Source organism: Patiria miniata, unplaced genomic scaffold, assembly GCF_015706575.1.
Source record: "Patiria miniata isolate m_02_andy unplaced genomic scaffold, ASM1570657v1 HiC_scaffold_6, whole genome shotgun sequence".
In the NCBI taxonomy this organism is placed as follows: domain Eukaryota; kingdom Metazoa; phylum Echinodermata; class Asteroidea; order Valvatida; family Asterinidae; genus Patiria; species Patiria miniata.
Window position 1 is genome coordinate 2,597,045 of NW_024037073.1, and position 24,028 is coordinate 2,621,072.

The following is a 24,028-nucleotide window of genomic DNA, read 5'->3' on the forward strand; positions in this document are numbered from 1 at the left end:
AAAAAACTTTTGGATTTGCCCAAAGCCAATTTTGTACTTTAAAGTGCACTCAAAGTAAGTGTATTGAAGGTTTGGATATTCTGCATGTGCTAGCTTAAATTTTGGCGAAGTCTTTCACAGAGAGATGGAAATTTGTTTGAAAAAAGAAATGAATTACACTTTTAGTGTTTAATAATTTCATGATGGTGCTTTCTTAGTCTAGAGATATTCATTTTCAGTAATGATATCAATTTTGCCACTTTATTGCATGAATATATAACTGCTAAGCTTCAGTAATCTGATTACATTTATTTCAAGTTTTGTTTTGCTGACGAAATGTTCATTTTGTCTTTCCTTTTTTGTAGGACTTAGATCAATGGTTTTACTCAGTGTGACTGATTGGTATTAATCTAAATATTATTGCTATTTGCTATTTATTATATCTGTTGCCGTTATTTGCACAAACACGTATTGCCATTATTTTCCATATATTGCCATGCATTTTCTGCCGAAAAAAGTACTTTATATTATCAGACGAACACCTGCACAAAGTTTGTTTTCAATTATCATTGATGATAAATGTGTACTAATTGATGCCGTTGTTAATTTTGCTGTTTTTGTATTCACTTTGCCTTTTCTGTTTACCTGTGAGTTTTGTTTTTTTGTTTTTTGAAAATCAGTGCTTCTAATTTTGAATCTGTACTATATGTACAGTAAAAAAGTATCTTGCATGGAGTTTTGTGTTTAGATTTGTAGAAATTGTGATGGTTATTTGTAAGGCATTGATATTTCCATGGTGTGCGAATTCAACAAATGTGCTATATTTTAAACAAGCCCACCATCCATTTGGAGACCTGATTTTCCCTAATTAAAATGTTGTGCCAAACCAATTCCACAACAAAGATTTAAAATTAGGATACAAATGGCTTCTATATATCATGATATCACTCATGATATACAAGCAAGAATACTACACGGTAATGGTAAGGGTTCAGGAATACCTTTGTTGCTTTCTTATGGGACGAGTGCCTTCCAAACGAGTGTACACAATCAACTCAAATTTGTCTGAAATTTCCCCGTTCGGAACAAAATATTGTTCACACAGTGGTTTGTAGCATTCACACATTGGTGTGTAGAATTGCTAATAATGTCAACATTCCAGACGTTTCGCTCCAACAGCGATTTTAGGTATTTGAGATGCAATTCATGGCTGCATTTAAAGGAAGGTAGAAACATTGGAAGTTACCCAGAAATGGGCCTACTGACACAGTGAGGAAAAACTTTGCTCAAAGTGAAGATAGCGTACAGCACATAGCAGTTGGATATTGTATGACCAGGGCTGCCACCATATTTCACTGTATGTGCTGTGTTCTCAAATATTGTACAAACGAATGCGGAACAGTCCAAATGTCACTCTGTGTTTTCCATTATTTAAGATGGTTGTTATGCCACACAGTACTTCAGAACTTACTGTAAAAAAAACCAATAGTGTCTGCTTCTCTGGACTTTAACTGGACTTGAAGATGGTCCTCTATGGCGCTCATTTTTTTTTTTTTTTGTGTAGCGTGCGACAATCATGTACATCACTAGAGTAGGCAGTTGGGATTTGGCAACCCCACCCTACCCCCACCCATACCCCACCCCACTCCCACAATGATTAGCACCATTTGTACAATATTAGAGAACACAGAGTAGGCAGTTGGGATTTGGCAACCCCACCCTACCCCCACCCCACTCCCACCCATACCCCACCCCACCCACACCCATACCCCCACCCACACCCACCCCCACTCCCACCCATACCCCACCCCACTCCCTCCCATACCCCACCCCATACGACTCCCATCCCACTCCTGTCCTTACCTACGTTGTTTCAAATTTTTAAGCAAAATTGTTCTTCTTGCCAGACAAATCAGAGAGTTATTTAGGCAAAATATACTGTGTTAAAGGTCAGGTGGTGTTCATTCCCATCCACATGAAAACAGAACCCCAAATGTATCAATAGTCTTTCAAATTACTGCCAGGACTTGCCATCATCCATTTTGTGTATTCATCCATTTTATGTATTCCCATACAAATAGACCTGAATCATGACATCACTCTTGCTTACACGCACATGAGATTGGTGGCTCTCGTTCCCAACTCTCTCTAATAGGAAAGCGCCCATAGTGACAGTGTACTGATTTTGTAATTTTGGCCAAATCTTGGCCACAGTGAATTGTTGCACAAAAAGACTGGTACTGGCACCTGTCTGTCTCTATTTCACGATCACATTCCAATGAAACACACACCACTGGTAATATACATAACATTGCTTGCATTTAATATACTTATCTTACAGGCATAATATATTTTTAAATGTTCTGAACAACATTGGTTGGTTTGCTACCTTTCCATTAAATACTTTCAAGAATATTTTTGTACATTTATTTTGCAAGAAATAAGAACAGAGAATAAAAGCCTTTCTTGAAGATTATCAGAAAACAACTGTTGTCCGTCTCATTTGTAGATAACTGACAAGAGTACAGGGATTTTTAAAATGTCACTTAATATACAAAAACGAGTATTCAGAAAACCAACTTGGGGGAGATAACTTTAAAAAAAAGAAAAAAAAAAGGTTAAACATGTACATATGTATTCTGGCATCAAAACAGTCTCCATATAATTTTTAATGTTAAATAATTTACTATTTTTTTAGGCAAATATTTTACTTTAGGACTAATATCTTTATATTAATTTTTCTTTAGAATGCTTAAATCTGAAACACTGAGTCTCCCCTTTTTGTCAGAACCTCGCACACTCGCAAACTAAGAGATCAATTACATGGTACAACTAAAGTTACTCTTCAATTATATCTGTTGGTGTTGAAATGTGGCGGTTCCCTTTATTTATTCCCAGATGTATTAACTGAATAGTCTGAAATTTAAAATCTTAAAACACAAAAAAATCCAAGACGACTTTAGAATAGCACTATAACAACTGGAATGTCGGAGAAAATTTGAAAAAATAGTCATTTTCTAATTTTGTATGATGCAATTTCAAAAGAGAAAACCCCCAAAACAATCTCATTTATATTTGTTTGTTTGTTTGTTTGTTTTTGTTTTTTTTAATGACTTAAAAAAAAAAATCTTCAAGTTACGTACTTCCTTGACAAGAAAGGAACAAGTTGCAATGTTAAAGAACATTCATAAAATACTTCAAAAAAGCATTTATATTACACTGAATATTTTGGACAAAATGCTCTCCATAACTTTAATTATTTTTAAAAATAAATTACACAATGTACATATTTTAAATACGTAACCTGAATTAAAAACAGTAAAAAAAAAATGCGAATAAAATGAAATCAGTACATATAATAACACATTCATTAAAAAAATGAAAGATTTGCAGAAAATTAACACTTGAACAGTTTCTTGTCCCTATGAGATGTTAAAAATAAAAATTAAAAAAGTTTGATTACAAGTTTATATGACATCGCCACAAAACCTACGAAGGAGTGTATGATAAAATTTGTGATTTCTTATCTGTCAAGCAATACACATTTTACATTGATTCGTGTATCTGCAGTGTGCACAATTACACCTGTTAGCTGCAGGATTGCAAAATAGACACAGATTTCTTAGGAACTCTTTTGTTGGCATTGACCATGCATTACAGGATGCATTCCTAACACTGCATGCTGAACACGGCACCAGTTTTTGCACAATTTTGGAAATTGTAGTCGAGTCAATCACAAGTCATCCAGTCCCAAGCTATTCAAATGAACTGTCACCAGACTATTGAAATGACTTGTAAATGTACTTGTTACCAGACCTGTGCCATTCATTCTATTTACTGAGATACACAGGGGCCAAGTTCGCGCAAGGACTACAGTTGACCAATGGTTAACTAACGTTTGCCCGAACTCTGTCTAGTCGACGGTGGTTGACTACGCTAGTCGACTATTTGGAACCAGCCTACTGGGGTTGGTTGCTTCGCTGGTAACCAATAGCCGCGCGCATTCATAACACTAGCGGAGAGCCAGGATCCAGAAGTTTTGCGATGACATTTTGACCAGCGTTTGACTAGAAACGTTCGCACGTTGCTATCAGTGCGCAAGGTACGTCACAAATCAACCACTAGTCGACTAATGGTCCTTGCCCGAACTTGGCCAGGATTTGTCCTCACTTGGCTCTTGTGAACAAACTGAACAGCGCCCTCTACTCTCTGATCCCACTGCATCATTATCGGCTCAGCTCCAGTTCAAGGATCTGTCCCCACGTCTCGACGTCCATGCAGCACATGAAAGGAGGCAAGTTTTTATCGTACATGTTGAGGTTACTGAAAGCACCCTTGAACCATTTGCGCTTGATGGAGTGAGGTCCACAGGTCCGTATAAATGACTCCTAAAAACGGTAAACAAAAGTTGGAATTAGGAAGCCAAAACTACATAGAGAGCATCTCTTTTTTGGCAGGGGGGGGGCTTGGTGGATAGCACATTAATGCTGATTATTTAAACAAACCCAAACTGGGAACAATGCTTGGTCAAAACTTACAAGGACTCTTGTCATTATGGGATCTCTTTTTTTTACTCTTTGGCACCCAAACCAACTCAGAGGAGTCAGTGACGGCAAAAACCCAATCTCAAACATTTATATCTCCACAACACACATTTCCAGAAAGCAAAATATGTAACTCTGTTTTACAAGATGGACTTTGTGTTGGGGAGATGTAGACTGTATATTGGGTTTTGCACTTCACCTGCGTAGTTTTATAAACACTGTATACTCAGTGTTGAAAAAATTTGAAAGCTTATACTCTGGTGGGACTTAAACCCACGACCTCCTGCTTACTAGAGCAGACGTCTTACCACCCAACCACCGAGCTTACCAGAGTTGGCTGGCTGGTTAAAATATGATGGTGCAGCGCAAGTCCAAATGTAAAAATAACTCTGGTTTTTTAAACAAACCCAAACTGGGAACAATGCTTGGTCAAAACTTACAAGGACTCTTGTCATTATGGGATCTCTTTTTTTTACTCTTTGGCACCCAAACCAACTCAGAGGAGTCAGTGACGGCAAAAACCCAATCTCAAACATTTATATCTCCACAACACACATTTCCAGAAAGCAAAATATGTAACTCTGTTTTACAAGATGGACTTTGTGTTGGGGAGATGTAGACTGTATATTGGGTTTTGCACTTCACCTGCGTAGTTTTATAAACACTGTATACTCAGTGTTGAAAAAATTTGAAAGCTTATACTCTGGTGGGACTTAAACCCACGACCTCCTGCTTACTAGAGCAGACGTCTTACCACCCAACCACCGAGCTTACCAGAGTTGGCTGGCTGGTTAAAATATGATGGTGCAGCGCAAGTCCAAATGTAAAAATAACTCTGGTTTTTTTTTTCAAAATCGTTTCTCTTATTTCAAAAAGTCACTTATTCCACATGGTGTATCTTCAAACTTACCAAGTCATAATCTTAACCTTTGACTCACCTTCCAAGAATATCCCAATCCTCTATCCCTCTGAATCTCCTTCATGGCCCAATCGTCACACTTCAAATGGCAAAACTTTCTCCACAGCCAGTCCGTGTCCTCGATTGTTGAATTCCACAGTTTGCATGTCTGCGATGCATTCTGTAAGCTCCTTGCGTCCAGCCTCAGCAGAATGCTCAGATATAGTTCAGGCGGTAAGTTCTGCATCAAGTCGAGAGGCCGATTGGACGGTTTTGGACTCCCTTGCATGCAGTGGTAATGGCATGGTGAGACTGGTCCTTCAGAATGAAGCATGGTACTCATGACTTTTCTGTTTTGGTCTGTATTGCGCAGTTCCATAAACTTCCAAATTAAAGTTTCACCAACTATGAGGTTGCCCGCAAAGTAGAAACCTGTATGCAATTTATGGGGAAATAGATGAAACAAATAAACTTATACGTCTCATTTATAGACAAATATTCATTTTGTCTCATTTAGTATACTTCACTTGTTAGAATATAGATTGGGGCGGAGTGACGTCAGTTTTCAATGGTTGCTGCGTGTTACCATACAGAACTCCAGCAGTTTTCATTGGATGCTATTTGTTACCATTCAGAACTCCAGACTCAAGAACCATTGAGTTTCAAGAACATAGCTCTGGGAGCTAGATAAGCCAATATGAAAAATGCCCGGATACAGCAGATCATTTGTCATTTGTTCCGTTTTAAAAAACAAAAGTGCTCAAAATCTAAAGACGGGCGCTTCACAACTTAACTGATGAAGTCTAATAGCGCTGTGAATGCTGTATATTCCGAGAAAACTGTGTTCTAGGATCTCAATTTCGATTCAAAAGTTGCCGATTCATATTTTGAATTGCGCTCAAAATCAGCATTCGGTACGCGTTCTCATTCAGCTGATTGTTGCTATCCGATGTCATGCACCGAACCAAGGAAAAATAGCAACCGCACGCGAGTGCTACGTGTCAATGCTTGCGCGCACCCATTATTGGATTCGCCCAATTACAAACCAACTTTCAAAAAACATTCCAAAAATGCGTCACTTGACTCATCTTTGGAAATGACCCTCTTAGTTTTCTTCAAAATGACAGCACGCCAGAAAGAATAATTTCATAGGGAGTTTAGTGCCATTACTATCTTTAAACCAAGTCAACATTTTCAAAATAATTTGGCCACATGAAAAATAATTAAGCTGTTACAAATTGCTCACTGACTGGATTGACGTGAAATATACAAATAAAAAAGTTAGAGATAGAGGCCTGATATATTTCATCTTTTGCAAAGACTTCTTCAGAGTCAAATGACACATGGACAAATGACACATGCAGGGGACATGCACACAGGCAGGGTTGGAATGAGAAACACAAAGGAGGGATGGGGGAGGTGTACAGTGGATGAAAGGAGATTAGGGAACAAAGGAGTGTGGTGGGAGTGGGGAGCAAAAGGGGAGGGGGAGGGAGGGCAAGATGCAGGGGAAACAAAGGAGAGTGGTGTTGAATGTGACAGCCTAAAGAGGAAGAAAGGGAAGGCAAGCACAGTGTTAAGTAAGATTTGAGGCTTTGCATGGTGAAGATACTAAATAATGAAAGGTTTGCGGAAACACCATGTGCGAATAATTTCTCAACTAAGAGAATGGTTCTGAAAAGAACCAGAGGTATAAACTCGACGTTCCGGTCAGTATGCTCTGACCGTCTTCAGGAGAGTGCCTAAACTCTAAGAAAGTGAATACTTAAGTAGCAAGAGGTGAAATCAATGGAGTGTGAAGTTGCATCCTGTGAGGATGCCAAGTAGACAGGATCCCTGAGCAAGCTTGGTGCCCACTGAAGTGGAACAGTAGGGTATAGGAGACCCATCAGTCTAAGGTAGTAGCTGAGGACCTAGGGTATAGGAGACCCATCAGTCTGGAGAAGTGGGAGCCAGATGTCGTTGAGATGAAACCCGATGTCTTGCGGAACTGTGTTGTGCTTGCGGATCTCGATGGCTTCCCGTATGCGTCTTGGATGCCAGAACTGGATCGGTGCGATGAGTTCGGCCGCATCCCAATCAACTTTGTGGTCGTTGATGTGGGAATGTTTGACAATGGCCGATTTGTCAAAATCCCCTCGCCGTCCATGTGCTCTGTGTTCCTTGAGCCTAGTGGGAAGGTTCCGACCGGTTTCGCCGATGTAGACTTTGCCGCATTCGCATGGAATGCGGTAGACTCCCGGCTTGGAAGAGGAGTCCTGCTTGTCCTTGTGAGTATGGAGGCTGCCTTGGAGCTTGTTGCCAGATGAGTGGTACACCTTGACGCCGGCTTGTCGGAGGATGCGTTGCAGATGATGAGAAGCTGGACCTAAGTAAGGAAGGGTGACTGAGGGAGATACAGTGGGAGGACCTTGGGTATAGGGGACCCGTTGGTCAGGTTTGCTGATCTTGATGCGGTTGGGTTTGTAGCCGTTCCATTGTAGTGACGTCTGGATGTGCTGGAGTTCACGCTTGAGGTTGCCTTGGTCGCAGACCTCGAAGGCTCTCTGTACTAGGGTGCGGTTGACCGATGACTTGATGCTGGGGTGATGGAACGACCGCTGGTGGAGATAGCGGTCGGTGTGGGTGGGTTTCCTGTAGACGCTGTGTCCCAGGGTGCCATCCGGATTCCTGGAGATCTTGACGTCCAGGAAAGGAATGGTGCCATGCTGTTCTTGTTCCATGGTGAAGCTGATGCTGGTGTGTTGCTTGTTGAGGTACTGGAGGAAGTCTTGGAGTGTGTCCGGGCCATGGGGCCACACTACGAAGGTGTCATCAACGTAGCGTAGCCACAGGCTCGGCCGAAGATCCGCTGTGAGTAGGGAGGAAGACTCGAACTCCTCCATGAAGATGTCGGCTAGGACCGGGGATAAAGGAGATCCCATGGAGGTCCCAGCCGTTTGCTCGTAGAACTTGCCTTGCCACTGAAAACAACTGGAAGAAATACATGTTAGTAACAGATCATGAATTTGGTCGGGGGACAGGTCTGTGCGTTCAGCGAGAGTGGTATCATGTTCAAGTCTTTCCTTAGCTAGTTTGCAGGCCTCGCCTGTGGGAACATTGGTGAAGAGTGAGACGACGTCAAAACTGACAAGCAAGTCAGTGGGTTGGACAGTGAGGTTTCTGGTGATGCTGACAAACTGGGAAGAGTTGGACACATGGTGTGGTGTCTGACCCACCAAGGGTCTGAGGATTTTGGCTAAGTGTTGGGCTGTGTGGTAAGTGGGGGAACCTCGAGAGGCAACTATGGGGCGCAGAGGGATCTCAGGTTTGTGAATCTTTGGTTGACCAAAGAACCTGGGACAGATCGAACTGGAGGGTCTGAGTCGTCTGTAGAGGGGGGTGGATAATGCATCTGCTCGATGCAAGAGGAGAAGTTGGCTGGCAACTCGCTTCTCGATGGCGGGGATGGGGTTCTTGGGGAGTGGGCGGTATGAACCAGAAGAAAGTATGTCTTTTACCTTGTTGCTGTAGTCCTCCCTGTCCATGACGACGGTGGCGTTGCCCTTGTCCGCTGTGAGGATGTGGATGGAGTTGTCTCGGCGAAGGTCACTGACAGCGAACCGCTCTGGTTTGGTCAGATTAGGTTTAGCTGGGCGAGCCTTGCGGAGGACTTCATTCATCTTGATGCGGACGTCGTTGGCTGCTGTCTTGGTGAGGTGTCTGAGGGCTGGCTCCGTCGACTGGATGATGCTCTCGATGGGTACGGACTTTGGAGGAACAGCAAAGTTCATGCCAAGGGACAGAACTTTCGTTTCGGTACTGTTCAGCTGTCGGCTGCTGAGGTTGACTACCGTATGCTTGGTGAAGGTGTCTTGACTACGGAGATGAGGTGGATGGCGCCAGGATATAGGGGATCCAGATGGCAGGTTACGCGGGCGAGAAGACTGACGCCAGGATATAGGAGATCCAGTTGGCGGGCTATGTAGGCGAGATGGATGACGCCAGGATATAGGAGATCCAGTTGGCGGGCTACGGTTACGGTGGAAAGGAGTCGGAGTATTCCGTTCCTTGCGTTCCAGGCGGTAGAATTTCCTAAGTTGTTTCTGACGAGTGGTGGAGAACACAAACTGGCTGGAAGAAGTAGTGAGAGAACAAATCCTGTCGAAGTGGACTGGTTCCAAGGTGGAGCGGAGATCCTCTTCCGTGTCGGTGATCTGCTGGTCGAGGATGGCGAGTTGTAGTCTGGTGAAGGAGATGCGTTCTCGGATGAGTGCGGAGCTGGCTCTCCGGAGGATGTCATCCGATCGGTTATTGCGTATGGGATCGCGGATACGCAGACCGGCAGGAGTTATCTTAGAGTCGCGGCATCGCTTGAGGAAGGTTAAGTTGTTGATGAGTTTAGAACGCCGAATTGACGTCCGTTCATACAACCTAACCTGGTTGGTTACCAGCTCCCCGTAGAGCGAAGATAAGTAAGATTTGAGGCTTTGCATGGTGAAGATACTAAATAATGAAAGGTTTGCGGAAACACCATGTGCGAATAATTTCTCAACTAAGAGAATGGTTCTGAAAAGAACCAGAGGTATAAACTCGACGTTCCGGTCAGTATGCTCTGACCGTCTTCAGGAGAGTGCCTAAACTCTAAGAAAGTGAATACTTAAGTAGCAAGAGGTGAAATCAATGGAGTGTGAAGTTGCATCCTGTGAGGATGCCAAGTAGACAGGATCCCTGAGCAAGCTTGGTGCCCACTGAAGTGGAACAGTAGGGTATAGGAGACCCATCAGTCTAAGGTAGTAGCTGAGGACCTAGGGTATAGGAGACCCATCAGTCTGGAGAAGTGGGAGCCAGATGTCGTTGAGATGAAACCCGATGTCTTGCGGAACTGTGTTGTGCTTGCGGATCTCGATGGCTTCCCGTATGCGTCTTGGATGCCAGAACTGGATCGGTGCGATGAGTTCGGCCGCATCCCAATCAACTTTGTGGTCGTTGATGTGGGAATGTTTGACAATGGCCGATTTGTCAAAATCCCCTCGCCGTCCATGTGCTCTGTGTTCCTTGAGCCTAGTGGGAAGGTTCCGACCGGTTTCGCCGATGTAGACTTTGCCGCATTCGCATGGAATGCGGTAGACTCCCGGCTTGGAAGAGGAGTCCTGCTTGTCCTTGTGAGTATGGAGGCTGCCTTGGAGCTTGTTGCCAGATGAGTGGTACACCTTGACGCCGGCTTGTCGGAGGATGCGTTGCAGATGATGAGAAGCTGGACCTAAGTAAGGAAGGGTGACTGAGGGAGATACAGTGGGAGGACCTTGGGTATAGGGGACCCGTTGGTCAGGTTTGCTGATCTTGATGCGGTTGGGTTTGTAGCCGTTCCATTGTAGTGACGTCTGGATGTGCTGGAGTTCACGCTTGAGGTTGCCTTGGTCGCAGACCTCGAAGAGAACGCATCTCCTTCACCAGACTACAACTCGCCATCCTCGACCAGCAGATCACCGACACGGAAGAGGATCTCCGCTCCACCTTGGAACCAGTCCACTTCGACAGGATTTGTTCTCTCACTACTTCTTCCAGCCAGTTTGTGTTCTCCACCACTCGTCAGAAACAACTTAGGAAATTCTACCGCCTGGAACGCAAGGAACGGAATACTCCGACTCCTTTCCACCGTAACCGTAGCCCGCCAACTGGATCTCCTATATCCTGGCGTCATCCATCTCGCCTACATAGCCCGCCAACTGGATCTCCTATATCCTGGCGTCAGTCTTCTCGCCCGCGTAACCTGCCATCTGGATCCCCTATATCCTGGCGCCATCCACCTCATCTCCGTAGTCAAGACACCTTCACCAAGCATACGGTAGTCAACCTCAGCAGCCGACAGCTGAACAGTACCGAAACGAAAGTTCTGTCCCTTGGCATGAACTTTGCTGTTCCTCCAAAGTCCGTACCCATCGAGAGCATCATCCAGTCGACGGAGCCAGCCCTCAGACACCTCACCAAGACAGCAGCCAACGACGTCCGCATCAAGATGAATGAAGTCCTCCGCAAGGCTCGCCCAGCTAAACCTAATCTGACCAAACCAACACATCCTCACAGCGGACAAGGGCAACGCCACCGTCGTCATGGACAGGGAGGACTACAGCAACAAGGTAAAAGACATACTTTCTTCTGGTTCATACCGCCCACTCCCCAAGAACCCCATCCCCGCCATCGAGAAGCGAGTTGCCAGCCAACTTCTCCTCTTGCATCGAGCAGATGCATTATCCACCCCCCTCTACAGACGACTCAGACCCTCCAGTTCGATCTGTCCCAGGTTCTTTGGTCAACCAAAGATTCACAAACCTGAGATCCCTCTGCGCCCCATAGTTGCCTCTCGAGGTTCCCCCACTTACCACACAGCCCAACACTTAGCCAAAATCCTCAGACCCTTGGTGGGTCAGACACCACACCATGTGTCCAACTCTTCCCAGTTTGTCAGCATCACCAGAAACCTCACTGTCCAACCCACTGACTTGCTTGTCAGTTTTGACGTCGTCTCACTCTTCACCAATGTTCCCACAGGCGAGGCCTGCAAACTAGCTAAGGAAAGACTTGAACATGATACCACTCTCGCTGAACGCACAGACCTGTCCCCCGACCAAATTCATGATCTGTTACTAACATGTATTTCTTCCAGTTGTTTTCAGTGGCAAGGCAAGTTCTACGAGCAAACGGCTGGGACCTCCATGGGATCTCCTTTATCCCCGGTCCTAGCCGACATCTTCATGGAGGAGTTCGAGTCTTCCTCCCTACTCACAGCGGATCTTCGGCCGAGCCTGTGGCTACGCTACGTTGATGACACCTTCGTAGTGTGGCCCCATGGCCCGGACACACTCCAAGACTTCCTCCAGTACCTCAACAAGCAACACACCAGCATCAGCTTCACCATGGAACAAGAACAGCATGGCACCATTCCTTTCCTGGACGTCAAGATCTCCAGGAATCCGGATGGCACCCTGGGACACAGCGTCTACAGGAAACCCACCCACACCGACCGCTATCTCCACCAGCGGTCGTTCCATCACCCCAGCATCAAGTCATCGGTCAACCGCACCCTAGTACAGAGAGCCTTCGAGGTCTGCGACCAAGGCAACCTCAAGCGTGAACTCCAGCACATCCAGACGTCACTACAATGGAACGGCTACAAACCCAACCGCATCAAGATCAGCAAACCTGACCAACGGGTCCCCTATACCCAAGGTCCTCCCACTGTATCTCCCTCAGTCACCCTTCCTTACTTAGGTCCAGCTTCTCATCATCTGCAACGCATCCTCCGACAAGCCGGCGTCAAGGTGTACCACTCATCTGGCAACAAGCTCCAAGGCAGCCTCCATACTCACAAGGACAAGCAGGACTCCTCTTCCAAGCCGGGAGTCTACCGCATTCCATGCGAATGCGGCAAAGTCTACATCGGCGAAACCGGTCGGAACCTTCCCACTAGGCTCAAGGAACACAGAGCACATGGACGGCGAGGGGATTTTGACAAATCGGCCATTGTCAAACATTCCCACATCAACGACCACAAAGTTGATTGGGATGCGGCCGAACTCATCGCACCGATCCAGTTCTGGCATCCAAGACGCATACGGGAAGCCATCGAGATCCGCAAGCACAACACAGTTCCGCAAGACATCGGGTTTCATCTCAACGACATCTGGCTCCCACTTCTCCAGACTGATGGGTCTCCTATACCCTAGGTCCTCAGCTACTACCTTAGACTGATGGGTCTCCTATACCCTACTGTTCCACTTCAGTGGGCACCAAGCTTGCTCAGGGATCCTGTCTACTTGGCATCCTCACAGGATGCAACTTCACACTCCATTGATTTCACCTCTTGCTACTTAAGTATTCACTTTCTTAGAGTTTAGGCACTCTCCTGAAGACGGTCAGAGCATACTGACCGGAACGTCGAGTTTATACCTCTGGTTCTTTTCAGAACCATTCTCTTAGTTGAGAAATTATTCGCACATGGTGTTTCCGCAAACCTTTCATTATTTAAGCACAGTGTTGTCAGTGTAAAGAGGAAGGGATGGGTGGAACAAAGGATGAGTGAAAACCACAGAGGGTAAGATGGATCTGAAACAAATTACACTTGGAGAGATAGAAACATTAATCATTGCCTTGGTGGATGTTGAGACCATGTGGTTCAACAGTCCGAAGACGCTTCATCCACACTTTCTCCCTGCTTTATAGACGAACTGAGTCCTTGCGACGGCCAAGTGACTCCATCCCCTGTAAAGTCATATCGGAAATTGAATGGTTAGGGAGGTTGAAGAGGTAGCCAACAGGGGTGTCCAGTCTCTTTGTGTTGACAGTTGATCGATGATTAGAAACGCTTTCTAAGCGTGTTCTTATTCTCCCCAACATACTGTACTCCACAAACCCTGCAAGAGATGAGATGTATAACAATAGATGTGTTGCAGGTGATGTTGCAATGGTGCTGTGAGTGGTGCCAGAAGAGTGGCCAGAAAAGGAATCAGACTCCTGGATGTGGACCTCGAAAACACCTAGTACTATGGCTACTCCGCGGAGCAGAGCCCCATAGGCAGCTTACCCCGCAAAATTGTTTGCTTCTACAAAACACCAACTAAGTACAAAAACGTCCATCAAAACACAGCCAATTTCCACAGAACCGCTGCACAGTTTGCCCCTAAACTTCCATACTATACCCCTTGACATACTCACGTAAATTGCACCCAAGACACATTGGTGGATTCTGTCTGTATTTAGGCCAAAATGTGCCCTTTCCACACTGAGCCAACCTGACACTTGAAACGTGCACGCAGAAATGATCGATCGATAATTTTCGGTTCGCTCGGCGCCGAGGGGGGTACGGTACAAGCGAAATGATAGTATGTGCATGCGTATAAGTGTGCGCATTGTAGCCTATGCGGTATTCTGGTTCCCAGACCGAAAAATTTCGACTATCTTTGCCGAGCGAACAAAAAATCATCGATCATAATCTACTGTGCCTTTTAATGAAAACAAAATTCCCACAAAGTTAAAACAATCTGGATTTATTTCAGTTGTCACTCAATTAACATGTTGACCGACAACGAAAGTCAAAATAAAAAAAAAAGAGGTCTACTTCTAGCACCCCATACTGGATCTACAACGTAGGCCAACCTTTTGTTGCTTGGATTTAATTTTACTATTTTACTTATGTATTGAGCAAAAAATACAAATACAATTTGGTAGGAGGCCTATAGGCAAAAAGTTCTGCAACATTTCCTTAGTCTCATTAAAGACAAACACTTCTTCTTCCTTCTAAGTGCTGCCTTCATATGGTTGAAGATAAACGCACTGTAAAACAACAACAAATTAAATAGAAAAACTTGAAACCACATGGTAAAGTTGTTTAAGTCTTACCTCCTCCTACCACAATCTGCACAGTGTAATGAAATATGATAAAATGAACCACGAATCAATGACAAAGCATGCACATCCTGTACAACATGAACAATGAGTCACAACCGATGTTGTCTTTGTCACTCACTGTGATCTGATGCGGGTACGGGAATCCCCTTTGTCAATGTTATGCGGGTAGCCGTTTTAAATTGCTCGCACTGTAACGATCCAGATCCACACTCACTGTGTCAGTTTGCGTAAAGAGAATTGTCATTCACAACCATAGAGCAACACCAGAAGGAATCGTTCCGAGAGTTTGTAGATTTGTTGTTCTTAAACGCCACCTTTTGAGCACTGAACACCACGGCTTTTGTGCATATAACAGTATCCGCTTACCAACCGCAAAGTTTGTAAACAACAGCCGGGTCCCACATACCACGCCTACACACGGCGATTTAAATGACGCTTGGCTATTATTTAAATGCCTCCCTGATTTATGAATCAACGAGTATTTCATGTTCCCTTAAATGTACAAGTTTTGAGAATTTCGGATACAACTTGTTACAACTACAGAATCAATTAAATATGGATTTATAGATTTGATCAAAATTATAGGAAATAATGTTGTCAATAATTAATGAAACGAAACAAATAGTTTCCATGAACTACATGTTTGTAAAACCTCGCTTAATACCAAAGTTCGTTCACCCTAACCTGTTTGGCCGGCAGACTGGCCCAATACAAGCAGCAGAGGGCGCTAGCTCAAGTGGAAGATGGAAGCTTTCGAGGTCCCTAAATTTTCCACTTCTTTTCTTCCTTTCCCAAGTTGATAATTTCACGACACACAGTTCTGGAATTCAACAGCCACCATGTATTCGTGGTGGGCATCAATGCAGCCAGAAGTTGAGAGCGATGGGAGCAATCGTAGCGTTCTGCAGAGCTTTCCTGACAATGTCGGAAGGGAAGTTGTCCTTTCCGTGGTTCGACAACTTGCGAATCATCTGAGTTTGACTGCGACGAGTAGTCGTGCAGGCAGTCAGCACCTACGGAGCCCGCTAGATACGGAGAAAGAAGTGCTATGGACTATGGAGGTGATTTCATTTATCGATGTTTTAATCAGTAATGCTTTTGGCCTACATACAACAAGTTGCAAGCAAAGCAAGCCGTTCAGGATCAAATATAAACATGAAATAAGGGAATAAATGTGTGCTCCGGAGGTTTTTATCACTCGTTTAATACCGCTTAGAGTCTGGGTGCTGATAATTATATCAAAAATAAAAAATAATTCGTTCAAAAAATCCCGATTTTGTTCAACAAGTTCACTTCATGCTTTTTGAAACATCCCTCTAGCAAAATAATGGAGTGTTCAGCTGGCGAGTAAGATGTAAACAACCCTTTTATGGAGATTGACGCGCGCGTAACATGTTCTGCGCGATGTCACTCGCTTGTAGTGTTGCGCATGCCTACGTGAGGATTGTGAACGTTCAACCAATGAAACGGTAAGAGGCACTGGATTTTTAGGAGTCCACATTTTATTGCGACACTGGAAAAGTGTTTAAGACCAGCTAGCCATGTCTTTATCATCCGTTTAATACCGGCCACGTGACGGGCTCTCGACCAATAGGAATAGCTAAACTGTCTGAGGTGTTTATGAATGATAATTAAAAGTTTACAATTGAATTTAGGTAGTGTATATTTTGCCGGAGGTAACGTTTCATGCACTAATATAAGGTTTACCACTCACATCACAGCTTTGGTACTGGAACCGCAACCAATAGTGCATGAAACAGTCATCGGGTGTTACGCTTCCGCGTGACGTCATGCGCCAACAGCCAGCGCAGCCGGCAAAAACGAGTAGTTGACAGCGATCGCTCTCTGTGCATGTTATTCGACCGCCATTCATTGTACACAATTTTTTTGTGCACAAACCAATTGCAGTCCTGGCCATGCCTGAAAGGTTGTCAGGTTAGCGGTTATTCCTCCTGTTTTCACTGCAATTGTAGGCTGAATCTTCATCGTGGATCGTTTTTTACTTCAAGGACCTGTGTAATGGTTATTCCAGGCAAGTTTGGGGTGAGTTGCAGTTGCAATTAGTGTGTAACGGGGACAAAATTGAACATTTTCCAAAATTTTTTGCCTATACTACAAGTTACGAGAAAAACTCGCTCCAGCCCTAGATGACAACCCAATGATAAAACTCTGATAAAAGGCTGAATTATAATATGTATTAAATTCCCACTAAAGTTGTGTAGCACAATCGGTGCAGTGGATAAGCTATTGCTCTAGTGAGTGGAATGTCCCGAGTTCGAATCCTGATCCTTGCCACATTTTTAATTTTTTTTTTTATCCCCATATAAATAAGAATATTCTTCTTTTATTATTTTAACATGTCTCAAACATTTTATTGCAGAGTATTACATTTTCTTTTTCAGATTTGTGGCTCTGGAGGATTTTTTTTAAAGGGAAATAAAGTCCGAAATTATAAAATGGTCTGAATCCCATCTTGTGAATACGAGGTTACAACGATAATATTGGCATGGAGCCAGACTAAAATTTGTCACCGGAAAATGTTTAAGGACAAAAAAACAGTAACTGCGCATGTTCAGTGCATATCCGGCAAACTAACGTTTACTGAAGGTTTGCCGTCTCCGGCAAAATATACACTGCCTTGAATTTACAGCCTTTATTTAAACTAACTTTACAAATTACATATAGCCTAAATAAATGAAGTGTTTATTTTAGCTGTGAAACGGTCTCACATTTTGTCGGACCCGTTCATAAGCCGGCAGATCATATAGCGCCCTCGTGCACGTGTAAACGACCAGGCCTACACCATAAAGAATTAGTATTGGCCTAGTAAGATATTAAATTACCATTTCTCGTCGAGCAAAGGCTTGTCCTAGTATAGTGTGAAATTTTATTTTTGGTGTGCAAAAAAATAACAGTTGTCTTCATTTATTGTTTTAAATCGAATCCTACGTGTAATTGTAGCTTGAGTAACTCCAGCTGACATGCTCATATTCATTCACATGTAGCTAGTGTAATTGCAGAGTATTTTCATCTACTTTTTCTGATTTGTGGCTCTGGAGTATAATAGGGCCTAGGTCTGATTCCCATCTCTTTAACACAACGTCACAACGACAGTGTTTAGTAGTGTGGAACCAGACAAAGATTCGTCATAGTAAAAATGTCTAAGACCCCAAAAAACAGTCACTGTTCATGTTCAGTGCCTGGCCGTGCCGGTACAATACTGAACAAAAAAAATCATAAATTAATTGAACAGATATAGTTTCCTATTTTACCTTTTTTAAGTTGTAAAAAGGTTGAGTGTTTTTTTGTCCTTGGTTGATTTTTTTTGGACCCTACAAATACAGGTATTGCTAATAAGCTAATTTTAGACACAACTGTGGCAACAATATATTACTGTGCTATTGCCGTTTAAGTCAAAACATTTTAAAGTAGAATTTGTGACGTTAGGGTCCAACTTACTAAAACTGAAAAATTACAGTTCTAAAGATATTAGAAATGTCTGCACATTCCATGAAGTAGTAACGTATTTTTTAAAAAGTTTTCATTGGCTTCAGTCCTTGTTACAAGGACCTGCCCCCCCAAAAAAAAAACTTCACCCTCATCAAAAGGCAGCATACTGCTTATTAATGTTTATTAATCATTTACACTGAGCGTTAAATTCCTTTGTAAGTTGTTTGTGTTACATTCACAGGTGATCTGTTATGGCCTGACATTATCTTTAACTGAGCAAGAAGCCGTCAAAAGCTGCGTGAATGTCTACTGTGAGTGGCTGAGTGCTCTAACCATCCCCAAACACACCATACCCACTCCACTACTCAAAGACCCTAACTTCTTCGTGCAGAAGATCCTAAGACATCTCATCAATTTATTCCTGCCGAGAATGCAACCACGAATGCAAGGTATGCTTAGACTGGACACTCAGATCTTTATACTATTTATTAGGTTCCTGGCAAATGAATAGATTAAAATTCAAGTACATGGTAAACAGACAATGAAATATGTTCAAACAATGGTAAAAAGAACGAGTACCAAGTGGTACAACTCGAGGCGGTTCCATGAACCGTACAACCACAAATTTTGCCATGCAATGGGGTGTGATCTAATACACAAATTAGACGCATGCGCATCAGTGTCGCAAAGCTGTAGGTATTCCATAGAAACTCACTGGCAAAGCTGTGATACACGCGTGGCATGGAACAGTATAATACACCCCAAATAAAGTGTCCACCCACCCACCAACCCACCCACCAACCAACATAAGCAGCTCAAGCCCACACCATGTTTCTCACTGGCGTGGGAAAAGAAAATTGTAGTATACAAATTATAAAGGACGACAACAAAACAAACAATGCAAAATGAAGGCCTGAAGGATTGCCTTAAAAGTTATAAAGCTTATCGAGAGGCTTTCCACCAGTGAAAAACCAAATGTAAACAAAAGGGACTTGTTTTGGAATATAAATCGAAACTGAAGAAGTGAAGAGTTTGTTTCCAAAACCTGATAAACGCAGTTTTCATACCTTTTAGAATCTTACCCTCTCCAAGTTGCCCACAGTCAGTTTCGACGGCTGTTATCTTATTAAACACAATTTAAGAATGCAACAAAGCTAGCAATGTAGGTTAAAAACAGCTGTTGTACATGTTCTTTAGGTTTCCAAAACATGCACCATTTTCCCTTTTTTTATGCGGATATATCGCGTGTTGGATATAAAGTCTTCACATGGAATTAATTGAATTAAAATTTGATGACCAGAAGAAAATGTGGTAACTAAAAGTAGTAAGATCTGTTTGAACACCAAAACAAAGTACATCTACTATTGTCAATCAACCTGGATGCATACTTATAAACACAGTACTTGGTTTTCTGAAGTCTATTGTATTTTATGAGATTTGGCATCATGCAGTCATTGTATTGTATTTCGTTGAGGTAAATGCACACAGTGCTAGGGTCATGGGCCCAATAAGCCGTTTGCGAGTTAAATTTGAATAAAATCTGGAACGCTGACTTAATACAATGCTTTGCACGTTTTAACGTAGCATTCTCCCGACCAAAGAGACTGTTACTATATCACGTGATTCGGGGCAAGCCTTATGCTAGCAACCCCCAGCTCCGGCATGGTCTGGTGTCTTTGTGCCATTCTCACCCATTGTGAACGATGTATTGGTGCTGAGCGTCTCTTACGTAACTATGCAAGAGCTTGCCCCGAATCTTGTGATTAGCAACAGTGTCTTTGGTCTGGAGAATTCAAAGTTAAAATGTGCCAAGCATTCTGAGCAAGTCATTGTACCAGACGTTTTTCAAATGTAAATCCCAAAAGGTATAGGTTACTCGCAAATGGCTTATTTCACGGGGCTGCTTAACAGTTAGCAGAAAAGTTGTGTTTAGCATAGCAGAAAAATTTGCTAACCTTAAGCACTATTTCACGGCGTGTGTGTGCTAACGGTCGTGCGTGCATGGGGATTTCTATTGTTACGTCACTAAGTTAAGCAAATTTTTCCTCTGAGGTAAGCATGCCTTTTGCTGTGCTTATGCTTACGGTCTCCATGAAATAGACGGAGGCTCTGTTAGCAGAAAAACGTGTGCTTAGCAGCACGATGCTCACCATTTCAAGTATCAAGAATGAATGTTGGATTGCAAGTCAGGATCAATACACACGCCTCCAATAACTCTGTTTCAGTGCCTGTTAGCTGATTTTCTAAAAACAAAGTTTTTCTGAACACACAGAAAATGTATTACTACTAAACCTGATTATCGATAATAAGAAACCCAGCCTTAAAGGGAATGTAAATCATTGGATTTTGCTGTAATTTTCAGAAATAACTACTTGAGGGGTTAGTACACTGACATGTTGGAAGTTTTGTGTTCGAAAACGCTGGAAAAACCAAGAAAAACAAAAATGTTCAAGTAGCCTGGTTCCCTGACTCCACTAAGGATAAAATGGATCAATTTATGAATGCCGAAAAATTGTAAGGTAAGGGAACCAGTGTAGCTGGCCTGCACCCGTTCATGAACATGTTCCCAATAGCAAACAAAATTTGGACTGAAAAAATGGTAAAGTTGAAGAAGAAGTTGAAAAATAGTTAGGTTTTTCCAACGGTGATCGGCCGACCACTGTTGGAAATGTATACAAAAATACCAATTTCTTGAAAATGACTTCACACCAGGAGCCATAATTTTACAGGATGCTTTTGACTGTCATTTACCAACATCCAAGTAAGGTATTTCGTAAAAACTGGATAGTTTTATTTTTCGATATTTGCAAATGTTGTATATTCCCTTTAAAAATTGTATATATGAATTTAAACCCAAATTGTACCTCACCCTCAGGAATGAATATGCATGAGACAACGACCCAGGTCATGTTGTGTCACCGCGTCTTGCGCACCATACAGACCGTCGCAACCGAGAGCATCGTCATGACGAGGCAAACCTGGGAATCCCTGTTGAAGTTTCTGTTGGCTGCCAATGACATCATTTTGGCCCCGCCCCTTGAACCGGGTATGTGTATACATATATACTGAATCGTTTTACCTTCCAAAAACTCTATCCAAAGTGTGCAAAATGTGGTACTTTTTACTGCGATTTATTTTAGAATCTCTTCATAAGGCCAAAAAAAAAAAAAGTCGGTCTCTGGTCAGCGCGCACGTCGATTGTAATGATGCGCGTCAACCTTTTTTTTTTTCCAAAATGTTCCGCGGTAGCTCCAACAGTGCCCTCTATTGCCGCACCTCAATTTTTTTTTACCAAAGAGCACCAAGGAGTGGGAAATTGCACCAAGGCAAATGATCGAGGGCACCAAGGCAAATTATGGAGGACACCAATGTACATGAGGACACCAAAAAAAGCAAAATAGTACCCCACCTTGTCTGTACAATCCAAGCTTGAGGAAAAAAAAAAAAAAAAAAAAAAAAAAAAGCCGCGTGGCCGCTTCAATTCCGGAACTTTGGTCTGGCCAGAGACCGAAATTTTTTTTTTTTGGCCTAATATCCCACTAGCATCTGTACTTATTACATTGTGTTTATTCACTGAAAAATCAATAAAACCATAGAATGCTTGGGCGGTTTAGGGCAGTACAGTGACTAAAGGGATATACAGATCAGATGATTTCTTACAATTTTATACACAATCCGATATTGAAATTATGGTGACGGTTCTTCCTTCCTTCCTTCTAAAAGTGCAGATCTCCTGTATGCATAAGGATGGTAGACTGGTAGCCATATTAACCCTTACTCTCTGAGGGTAGTTTACTGCATGTCAGTTGGTTATGCCAATGCCCTCCAGCTGCAGTTATTTGGCAGATAACAAGTCTTAACAGTGAAGGCTCCAATTGGCAGGAGTTGGAGGCCCTGGAGGGTGCCTGATACTGACCAGCTGGGGGCACTCACTTTGTTATCAGAGGACTCTCATTGTTCTCTGTGGCATGTGTTGGAGTGCCTGTCCAGTTACCCTTGAAATGACATGGCAGATATTGGAGGGCCATGCAAAAAACATAGGAGATTTTCTTGAGGCACAATTGGCATGCGTTGGAGGGTCAAGTAGGGTAAGGGTTAATTAATCAAAGTAGATTTTTGCCCTTCACCGACGTTTAAACACTGTATGCTCAGTGTGTTACCTCCCGAGGAGGTCGTGGGTTCGAGTCCCACCCGAGTGATTTTTTTTTTTTTTTTTTTTCAACTTTCACTTGGGAGGTAACACACTGAGTATACAGTGTTTAAACGTAGGTGAAGGGCCAAAACCTAATTTGATTTACGCAAAATTCCATCTTATAATGGTAGCCATTACTTTGACACCTCCATGCCTAAGCGCCCATCGCACAGGCATTTTGCAAAGCTCTGAACATGTCACTTAAGACAAGTGCATTGTAATTAATACCAAAGTGAGCTTAGGAGCGTCCCAATAGTGGTGGAAAGCTGGCCCAGTAATAAAAACTGGGCAACTCGGATTTGCCTATAGCACTGCTGAATTTTGATACACTATGTCTTCACTATGATTGCTTTATATTGCTTACCTTAATAATATGAAAAACCTGCAAGAAATAGGAAATAAAACATTTGCTAAGCAGCTTTGAAATTTCGCTCAGGATTTGCTGTTATCCAATTTGATGTTTCAAACTTTCAAATATTCTCCAAACTCCCTTCGGCATTTTCCCATTAAGCACCCTCAGCTACTTACATACATGTATGCTTAGCATTGGTGGTGTGATGAGTAACTTCATTGTAGATAGATTGGTAGTAATTTACCGAAGCAAATTACTCATTCTTAACTTTAACACTTCCAGTAGCATATATTTCACCCAGAGTTAACTTCCATGCCCAACATATGTACGAGCGCTTAATAGCCTGGGGTTTGCTGAATACAGGATTTGCTGTATATGTAATAAGCCTTGGTATCCACGGTGCATAATTCTTTAAGAAGTGGAATCGGTGTTGGTACATGTACATGAATAGGTTTCATGTTCAGTTTAAAATTTTCTCTATGTCTTGCAAAACATTTGTCAAAGAAACTAAACGCCTGTGGACTCGGTGCACTAGTATCCCCCCAATCAGATTTACGAAGGAAGTCACATGATTTCAAATTGACGGGTGCTATTTTGTCATCATGTGACTTGTCATCATGTGAACGATTATAGAACGGAATCGGGCATGTGTGTGGGCAATGTTGCGGTCTAACCGTAACAGTGAAAGAAGAATGTACCGATGTTGGGGTGATCCGGTGAACCGTTGAGATCGGAAAGGTGTGTGCTGGCTTAATACATGTGGATCAGTGGTCACAAAGTAATAATAATAAATAATAATAATAACTGTATTTATGTAGCGCTTTTTGCCAGAGGATACAAAGCGCTGGGTTAGAATGCAACCAAAGCCAGGTAAATGAAGTATATGAACATATGAGACCCATTATGAAGCACCTTTTTGCTAGGTGCTGCGGCGCATAATTGCTGCCACTGCCAGAAACACCGGGGCAAACCCCTCCTCTTAGCGACAAGTGTTACTGGGTTCTTTAACGTGCATTACACAACACACGGGACCTACGGCTTTACGTTCCATCCGAAGGACGAAGCAATAATGGTAAAGTGCCTTGCTCAAGAGCACAAGCACCATGTTCCCACGGTCAGGATTCGAACTCGTGTACCACGGCACACGAGCCGAACACCGTAACCATTGGACCACAGCGCCCCAAAGTACCATCTACTGTTCATGCAGGCTGTCCATAAACCTTTCC

The 24,028-nt window shown here is 43.0% G+C and overlaps 2 protein-coding genes and 2 pseudogenes across 7 annotated transcripts in view; 2 read left to right on the plus strand and 2 right to left on the minus strand.

Annotated features, from left to right (window-relative positions):
- Nucleotides 1-4,076: 4,076 nt before the first annotated feature.
- LOC119742990 (F-box only protein 48-like) lies at nt 4,077-15,242 on the minus strand. 3 transcript variants are annotated; one of them, XM_038219285.1, is made up of 3 exons: nt 14,927-15,242; nt 5,462-5,853; nt 4,077-4,367 (listed from the first exon to the last, which is right to left on the minus strand). In XM_038219285.1, exons 2-3 carry the CDS (start codon nt 5,798-5,800, stop codon nt 4,206-4,208), a joined length of 501 nt encoding a protein of 166 aa, XP_038075213.1. In that variant the 5' UTR covers nt 5,801-5,853; nt 14,927-15,242; the 3' UTR covers nt 4,077-4,205. The 3 variants fall into 3 exon arrangements, with proteins under 3 accessions (XP_038075213.1, XP_038075214.1, XP_038075212.1); XM_038219286.1 differs by having other exon boundaries at nt 4,175-4,367; nt 15,023-15,242; XM_038219284.1 differs by lacking the exon at nt 14,927-15,242 and adding an exon at nt 14,800-14,911 and having other exon boundaries at nt 4,175-4,367.
- Nucleotides 7,622-9,897, minus strand: LOC119742988 (annotated as a pseudogene).
- Nucleotides 11,481-12,840, plus strand: LOC119742989 (annotated as a pseudogene).
- Nucleotides 15,243-15,539: 297 nt separating the features above from the next.
- The window catches only part of LOC119742863 (ral GTPase-activating protein subunit beta-like), a 39,951-nt gene continuing 31,462 nt past the window's right edge, over nt 15,540-24,028 (plus strand). For all 4 annotated transcript variants that reach the window (XM_038219084.1, XM_038219085.1, XM_038219087.1 and 1 more), the window contains exons 1-3: nt 15,540-15,869; nt 18,500-18,707; nt 21,134-21,304. In XM_038219084.1, coding sequence (XP_038075012.1) covers nt 15,648-15,869; nt 18,500-18,707; nt 21,134-21,304 — 601 coding nt within the window. In that variant the 5' untranslated portion in view covers nt 15,540-15,647. The remainder of the gene's footprint in view (nt 15,870-18,499; nt 18,708-21,133; nt 21,305-24,028) is intronic.